The sequence below is a fragment of the Plasmodium reichenowi genome, chromosome 14, assembly GCF_001601855.1.
Source record: "Plasmodium reichenowi strain SY57 chromosome 14, whole genome shotgun sequence".
NCBI classification, from domain to species: domain Eukaryota; phylum Apicomplexa; class Aconoidasida; order Haemosporida; family Plasmodiidae; genus Plasmodium; species Plasmodium reichenowi.
Genome location: NC_033659.1, coordinates 1,364,179 through 1,373,466, shown reverse-complemented (window position 1 = coordinate 1,373,466; position 9,288 = coordinate 1,364,179). Strand labels below are relative to the sequence as shown.

General features: G+C 19.7%; 4 protein-coding genes across 4 annotated transcripts; 1 reads left to right on the top strand and 3 right to left on the bottom strand.

Annotated features, from left to right (window-relative positions):
* Positions 1-238: 238 nt before the first annotated feature.
* Positions 239-1,601, bottom strand: PRSY57_1434200 (hypothetical protein; the record flags this gene model as incomplete). Its single annotated transcript, XM_012909941.2, has 4 exons — positions 239-316; positions 408-643; positions 745-874; positions 1,062-1,601. 4 exons carry the CDS (start codon positions 1,599-1,601, stop codon positions 239-241), a joined length of 984 nt encoding a protein of 327 aa, XP_012765395.2.
* A 928-nt stretch (positions 1,602-2,529) lies between these two features.
* On the bottom strand, positions 2,530-3,288 carry PRSY57_1434100 (mitochondrial acidic protein MAM33, putative; the record flags this gene model as incomplete). Its single annotated transcript, XM_012909940.2, has 1 exon — positions 2,530-3,288. One exon carries the CDS (start codon positions 3,286-3,288, stop codon positions 2,530-2,532), a length of 759 nt encoding a protein of 252 aa, XP_012765394.2.
* A 2,358-nt stretch (positions 3,289-5,646) lies between these two features.
* PRSY57_1434000 (mitochondrial import inner membrane translocase subunit TIM17, putative) lies at positions 5,647-6,135 on the top strand (the record flags this gene model as incomplete). Its single annotated transcript, XM_012909939.2, has 1 exon — positions 5,647-6,135. The coding sequence occupies one exon, from the start codon at positions 5,647-5,649 to the stop codon at positions 6,133-6,135; it is 489 nt and encodes a 162-aa protein (XP_012765393.1).
* A 1,111-nt stretch (positions 6,136-7,246) lies between these two features.
* PRSY57_1433900 (methionine aminopeptidase 2, putative) lies at positions 7,247-9,094 on the bottom strand (the record flags this gene model as incomplete). The annotated part of the gene is made up of 1 exon (XM_012909938.2): positions 7,247-9,094. One exon carries the CDS (start codon positions 9,092-9,094, stop codon positions 7,247-7,249), a length of 1,848 nt encoding a protein of 615 aa, XP_012765392.2.
* Positions 9,095-9,288: the final 194 nt, after the last annotated feature.

The window sequence follows — 9,288 nt, the reverse complement described above, 5'->3', positions numbered from 1 at the left end:
TACTACTACTACTACTAATAATAATAATAATAATATATATATTTATAATTAATATATTTCGTTAAATATATAAAATATCATTTGTGATTGTAAACATAAACATATTTTTACAAATTATAAATTATATCATTGAAAATATGATAAAGTAAATACTCCTATCAACCAGATATCACATATATTATTTTGGAGATCAAAGTTAAAGATTTCTATATTTGCTTTTCTCACATTTTGTAACCTACTAGGATATGTATATATTTTTTGAATTCTCTAATTTGTATATATTATTCAATGTTTTTATCTTAATATTTTGTTTAATCTAAAAAGTAAAAAAGTACAATAATAGAAATGCATATAATCAAACATAAATGTAAATAAGTAATGTATATTTATGTTTTATAATATTTTACCTCATCATTACAATTTTGTAAACAATTCAAAAATTCTTTATTATATGAACATTTCCCATTGTCTAATACACCATAAACCATATTTTCCTTTATACAAGATGTTAAATATTTATTATCATTTTTTATTATGTAATCTTTTATATAATCCAACTCTTTTGGGAAATCAACAAAATTATCGTGAAACATATTATCCTGCGCTATTAAATTGGGGCGTTTATAATTTTTTTTATTTTTAGCTGTATAAAAATATTAAAAAGAATAAACAAATAAATAAATGAATAAAATAGTATATGATATGTAAAATAAAAATAAAACGAATACGAATTTTATATTTTACATTTAATAAGAGTTCTTGCGTGTTTTAATGCCATATCCTTATAATCAAATTTTAAGGTAAACATGGAATTATTCTTTAAGAAAGAACGGTTCAACTTGAGTAGATGGATTGGATAACAATGATAAGTTCCCTAAAAATAATAAAATATACTCATACATACATACATATATATATATATATATATATATATATATATATATATATATATATATATATATTATTAATCAAATGCGAGTTAATAACACAAATATATATAAACATTTCATTTATTTTCTTTATTTTATTGTTATCCTTTTAAGTATTTTATTTTCCCTTACATTTTCCAATAAAATGTAGACATAATTTTCACCAATAAATTTTAGAAACTTTCCTTTTCCTTCAGGTGCTATAACTTCACAGATATCATCCAGTATTTCTGATATTGCATTGTCTTGTTTATTTAATAAATTCGTTTTTTTTTTTCTTTGATTATAATAAGATTTAACAGGTTTTTCAGTCCTCCTTTCTTCCAGCTCCTCTAATGAACTTTCGTCCCTACCATAACATTTAACTTTAGGTATATCATCAACACGTTTTGAACTTTCCAAAACGATATCATTTAAATGGTTAGAAATATTTTTCTCCTTATGAAATACCTTTGAGTTCTGTAATTTTTCTAAATTCTCACACCCTCTTAATTTCGAAGAAACACCATAATCATAAATTGTTCCAAACTTTTTTTCATTTCGAGCAGGGTGTTTATTGAATACTATCCCGTGATCTTCATCACAATATTTTATTACAGCATTAACCATATCATGCTTACCACACAACTTTAAATAGTTTACAAGAACATCCTTTTTATTTATAATTTCCATAACGACAAAAATATATAATATATGATATATATAGTGTTTTCTCTGTTGTTGTTGTAAAATATGTCTATTTATAAATTCTTTTTAGTACCAATAAACATTGATGACTGAAAAAAATAGGATTTTATTTATGTACAAATAAAATAAAATCATAAAATAATGAACTTAAATAGAACCAAAAAAATTTTCCAGAAAAAAAAAAAAAAAACCAAAAGAAAACAAAAAATTACATATATATATATATATATATATATATATATATATATATTATCATTAAAATATACATACAAGACAATATTATATGAAATTCCAAATTTGTGGAAATTTTCTTAATTAAAATGATACATTTCTTTTTTAAAAAAAAAAATAATAAATAAATAAAATAATATTAGCTATTTTTTTTATAGCTATTTACATAGCAATTTTACATGACCGGTTCATAAAAAAAAAAAAAAAAAATAATAAAATAAAAATGTGCAAATATGCACATAATTTTTAAGAAAGATAAAGCTAGTTGTTTAAATATTTATTATAATCTTATTAACATTTAAAATGTTTATGATTTAAATTCCATATTATATATGGAGAGAAAAAAACACAAATTAATAATACATATATATATATATATATATATATATATATATATACATGTATATGTACAATATGTTCATAATTTAATAAAAACATGTAGTTTATTTATTTATATTATTAAATTACATTTCATTATATAATCTTTAAAAGGTCTCCTAATTAAATTTATAAATTTTTAATAAATTAATCAAATACCCATTATATATATATATATATATATATATATATATATATATATATATATATATGCATATATTTTTTTTTTTCTTAATTTTGTTTAAAGGATTAAAAAAAAAAAAAAAAAGAAAAGAAAAGAAAAGAAAATATATATATTTACATATTAAGCTTCAATAAAATTTGAAATATTTTGTAACCATGACATATATTCTCTTTGTTCCTTGTCTATACTGCAGGAATCAATGAAATCACATAATTCTGAATCTACTCCTAAATTAGCTAACCATTCATCAAGAGATGTTTGTAGAGAATCATCTAAGTCTTCAAATTCGGGTCCATTATAAGCTGATACAGAATTTTTTCCTTCTTCATTCTTATAGTATTTTACATTTCCTATCATATATCTAAATTTTTCATCATTTTGTAAAGTTGTACAATAAAATGTTATACCTCCGTTTTGATTTGGTTTTTCAACAGTTACAGAAAAATCTGTCATTTCGGCTTGAGCTTCATTTTCTCCTTCTGCTTGAAATGGAGAAACAAGTTGAAAGTCAATAATAATTTTCATTCCATCAACATTTTTGGTTAATACCATATTTACATCTCCTTCTTGTTCTTCAAATTTCCATCCTGAAGTTTGTAGAAACCTCTTTATATTATCTGGAGCTTCATAATTGGACTTTTCATGTTGTACTTCAGCTTTTACAACTTCCGATAATTTTTGTGCTTCACTTGAAGAAAAGCTCCTCTTGTTAATTGTGTTGAAATTTTTGTCAACTCTCTGTACACATTTTCCATACTTTGTAAAGTTAGAAACCTTTCTACTATTTAAATTAGCTACCTTATTAAAGGAATTGTTCAAATACTTGGTAAAAATTTTACCCTTGGAAGAATTTAAAGTGTTTCTTAAAAGAGAATTCATTTTTTCTTTATTTTACACAAAGTAGGATTTAAGTAAAATTAAATTATCTCTCTCTCTCTCTCTATATATATATATATATATATATATTCAAATGTGTTATTGTATTTTTTAAAAAATATTTTTTTATTTTAAATCGTGTTATACAATTATATATATATATATATATATATATATATATATATAATGTGAAAATAAAATAAATTAGTATAAATATATATATTATATAGTTTTAGAGTCCAAAAATTATTAAATATAATATCTTCAATATAAATGTAAGAATTTATAAATATTTATATAAAATATATTTATTTACTTATATATATATTTATTTATTTATATTACAGTGTAATGTTGAACTATGTAATAAAATTTTAAATGTGTTCACAATGAACTTTTTCTTTATAAAGAAAAATGTTATTATATAACATAAAATATATATTATTTTGAATAGCAAATTTTTTTTTCTTCTATTTTATTAAAAAAATATTTCATATATATTTTATGCATAATAATGAAAATATAAATGTATATTATATATATCATATAAAGATAAATATATTGTAGTACAGGAGCATAAATATATACTTATATTATTTCTTAATTAATATTATATAAAATAATGTATTATATATATATATATTGCATATATCCTACAATGTTTATTTTTTATATGTTATAATTTTCAGCCTTTAAATTATTATTACATAAATATGTTAAATTGATGGCGAAAATAAATAAATGCTTCTACATTTAAAAATAACAGTTTTTTTCATAACTTTTGGTTTATTTAATTAAAAATGTTACATAAGAAATGAGAGAAAATACTATTATTTATAATATTTAATTTATTTAATATTTATTATAATTATTAAAAGATATGTATTAACCACAAAAAAAGTACAGTTATAATAATATATATGTGTTATGATTAAGATAAGGACGTATTTTATTTTATATACACTTATATATATATATATATATATATATATATAAACATATACATATATATAATATATATTATATAAGGTGTATATATTTATATATAGGTAAAATTATTATACCCACAGGAATTTAATATAAATATTTTGATCATAATATTTAATTTACGCCATATTATTATGAGTGACATCAGAAATTATATATTATATTATAAATATTGTAAATAATATATATATATATATATATAATATATAGATATATTATATTATATGATCTATAGTTAAATTGTAAATGAATCAAAATAATATAAATATTTATATGTGAAAAAAAAAAAAAAAAAAATAAATAAATAAGGATATTTTTTTTATATATATAATGTTGAAGTTTTATCTATTTATATCATACTAATTTTAATGAGGAAATGTAAATTATGTTATATTTTATTTGTGAAAACTTTTTTTTTTTTTTTTTTTTTTTATAAAATATAAAAAAAGAGTTATGATTATAAAGTTAAAAATATGTATATATATATATATATATATATATAAATTTATTTATTTATTTAATAACAAAATGTTATTTATATAATATAATATTATAACATTTTTTTAAAGAATAAAAAGGTGTATACCGTTTGTTATATAATATATATTTTTTTTCAATTAAATAATTAATGAGTATATAATACCTATGTTTACATATATTTTATTTTTTTGCTTAAAATGTGAAAAAATAGAAGGAAAATTGTAGTTGAAAGAAAAGGCATTTATTGTATTATATAATGTTTATATGATTAATTTTCTTTATATTTCAAACAATACTTTTATATGTGTACTTTTTTTTTTTTTTATATAGAAATATACATAAGTGTAACATTTCCAAAATGATCATTTTAGAAAATATGAGCTTTGGTACGCATTTTACAAAAACTGAAATTTATATAAATAAATAAATAAATAAAAAAAAAAAAAATAAAAAAAAAGAGAAAAGGGAAAAATATATATATATATATAGATCTTGATATATAGAAATTTATATTTTAAGATCACCATTTTTCCCTCCCCCTACTTTTTTTTTCTTTTTTTGTGTAGAATTAAAATTTTGATTAGGCTTACTCAGTATTATAGTTATATGCATTATAATATATTAATATATAAGAAAAAGTGAACAAAGATAATTCCATACCGTATATAATTCATAAGAGTAACATAATTGAAGATATATATATATATATATATATATATATATATATATATATATATATATATATATTTATATATGTTTATACGTATAATTATATAATTATATATTTATATATGTTATAATAAAAAATATAAGTACAGTATTGAAACTACTTATATATTTTTTTTTAAGACAGTTATATTTATTGATATGTTTTAAAAAAAAAAAAAAAAAAATATGCTACAAGAAAGAGATTTAGCAAGAGAACCATGCCCCGATAGAATAATTGAAGACATGGGTGGGGCATTTGGTATGGGTTGTATAGGTGGTTATATTTGGCATTTTTTGAAAGGTGCTCGAAATAGTCCGAAGGGTGATGTATTAAGTGGTGCTTTATATAGTAGTCGTATGAGAGCTCCTATATTGGGTGGGAATTTTGCTGTATGGGGAGGAACATTTAGTTGTTTTGATTGTGCTTTTCAATATATGAGAAAAAAAGAAGATCATTGGAATGCTATAGGAAGTGGATTTTGTACAGGAGGTGTTTTAGCAATGAGAGGAGGATGGAGATCAGCTTCAAGAAATGCTATTGTAGGTGGTGTATTATTAGCTATAATAGAAATTGTTTCGATTGTTCTAACACGTAAAACTACTCCAACACCTAGACAACAATTTCAACAACAAATGGAATTAGAAAAAAGAATGGCAACAAAAAATAATAGATAATAAAATATTAGACAATATATAATGGACAATATATAACAATGTGAATTTTTTTTTTTTTTTTTTAATTAAGTTTTTAATTTTAGCCCATCAATAATTATGATTATATTATTATATATATATATATATATATATATATATGTATGTATGGAATGTTTTTCCCATATTAATATTTCCCTCATACATATACAAAAAAAATGAAATAAAATGAATAAATAAATATATTAAGGTAAGAAATATACATTTTTATGTGTATATAAAAGAATACTTATATTTCTGTTTCAGCTCTTTATTTTCTACTTCTTACTTTTTCTACTTAAGCTTTTTACTTTTTACCTTTTACTTTTTATTTATTTTTTTATTTTTTTTTTTTTTATATTTTACTTTACACTTTTAATTTTTAAATAACATCTTTCATTACATTTCTATGTTAATTTATTATATTTGTTTTTATTTTAAATTGTAAAATCTATAATAATTTGTATTATATTTATTGGTATCTATTTATAATATAAATTTATTTCCCCCTTATCTCATTTTACATATATTCTTTTTATATATTCATAATTTTCTCTTTTAATTTCTTTTTCTTTTTTTGTCATATAATAACTTTTTGAATAACATCATTTTTAGAATAAAAATATATAAAAACAAATAAATATAAATAATATATATGTATATATAAATATATATATATATATATATATATATATATATATATATATATGATATTTTTGTGCATGGGCAAACATTTATTGTTGTCCTTAAATAAACATGGAACATAATAATTAATGATAATTCCCTAAGTTATTATACAAATAAATATAATTGGAATATTATATAATATTTCATATATTATTTAAAAGGTATATATATTCAACAAACAATTTTCCAAAAAAAAAAAAAATAAAAAAATAAAAAAATAAAAAAATAAAAAAATAAAAAAATAAAAAAATAAAAAAATAAAAAAAATAATATATATATATATATATATATATATATACGATACAAGTGTAACATGTTATTGCGTTCATTTAAGTAAAATAAAAAATAAAATACATACATACATATATATATACATATATATATATATATATATATATACATATTTATGTTAAAAGTCGGGACCACGAGATAGTACCTCTTTACAGGTTGGTCTTAATAATATGGTGTGCTCCATCTGAGAAGTGAAAGAATTTTTTATATCACATAAAGGTGGATATGGTTCAACAATATTTAGATCTATTAAGGTTTTAAGAGCCATGAAATGTCTAGTTTGTCCTAAATCATCTAACCATCTATTACAGAAAGGTAGTGTATCAAAATTATCATTAATAACTTTAAGTAAAGTTTTAGCTGAATTTAATCTTATGGGTACAAATTGTTTTTCTGGATTTCTCATATAATGTGAACATTCATTTTCATGATTTACATATCCTTTACCAGTTGATGCAAAAGTTTCTATTGCAAACAATTCCCCTTCTTCCATAATTTCATTTTTTTCTTTTTGTCTAACTATGGGTACACATTTACCACCATGTATAATATATTTATTAATTGAATGCCCTCTTAAATTACTTATGGCTTTAATAGGATATATTTTTTGATTTAACTCTATTTCATAAGATTCAATTGCTTCTTGTATGGCTTCTCCAATATCACACATTCTAGCATCTATACCAGCTTCTTTAATTCCTGTATTTGTACCATCTTGTGTTGCTTTTATTAAATTATCATATTTTTCATTAAATGCTATTGTAAAAGCACAATCAATTATATAACCATTAACATGAACACCAAAATCTAATTTACACACATCATCATACTTTAAAACAGTTTCATCTCCATAATTTGGTGTATAGTGTGCAGCACAATGATTTAAAGAACATCCTGTAGGAAATCCCCAACCACATTTTAATTTTTGAGCAAGTATTAATTCTTTCGTTTTCCTTTCTGTTTCTTGTGCTATATCAATCATTTTTTTTCCAGGTTTTATAAAAGCTTGCATATGTTTTCGAACTTGTCTATGACATTCAGCAGCTTTTCTTAAATCTTCATAATAATCAATACTTAATTTTTCTCTTTCTTTTTTTTCTTGTAAAGATTGTCCACTCAAATCATAATTATTATATTCTAAAATTTCTCCTACTGGATATTTCCCATCCTTTCCATATATCATATCTATAGGGATACATGGGGGATTCGTCTGATACGTTTTTTCTAGTTGGGGCCAATTCTTTAACAATCTAATAGAACTATTATCTTGTTCTTCTAACACATGTTCTTTTAATATTATCTTCTTTTTAATTTCTTTTATTTCTTCTTGATCAAAATGGATTCTATTATTACCATTATTATTATTATTATTGTTATTTGTTTCTATAGCACCGTTTAATAACATATTGTCGTTTTGGTTGTTTTCTCCCTTTTCATTTTTTATATCATTTTTAAATTCATTTAATATTAAATCTAATTTATCTACTTTTTTCTTGTTCTTGGAGTTTTTTTTATTTGATGTACTATTATTATTATTATTATTATTATTATTTTTGTTGTTGTTCTTGTTCTTCGTCTTCTTGTTCGATTGGTTCGACTGGTTCGATTTATTATTCTTTATATTGATTTTATTTTCAGCTTCTTTATTTTTACTATCATTATTAAGAGTTTCTTCTGCTTGTACATTTATTCTAACATTATTATCTTCTCTTTTGTTATCTATATTTATATTATTAACAACTTTAACATCTTTTATCCCTTCATCATTTTCATTCAACACCATATTAACATGGTTACTACTACTAGTAGTAGCAATTTCATCATTTACATCTCCGTTTTTCATATTCTGTTCATTCTTTATATTTTTTATACTACTTATATTGTTCACATTGTTTATATTTGTGCTTGTTTTTTTCTTGGAATTATTGTTTTTTTTAACACTACCTTTATTGTTGTTCTTATTCATTTTAAAAAAAAAAAGTAAATATGAACAAGAAAAATAAAGAAAAATAAAAAAAAAAAAAAAAAAAAAAAAAAAAAAAAAAAAAAAAATTTTTAAATTTTTATAAAAAAAAAATTTAAAAAAAAAATTTTTTTTTTTTTTATTTTTTTTTTTTTTTTTTTTTTTAAATTTTTTAAAAATAATTTTTTTTTTTTTTT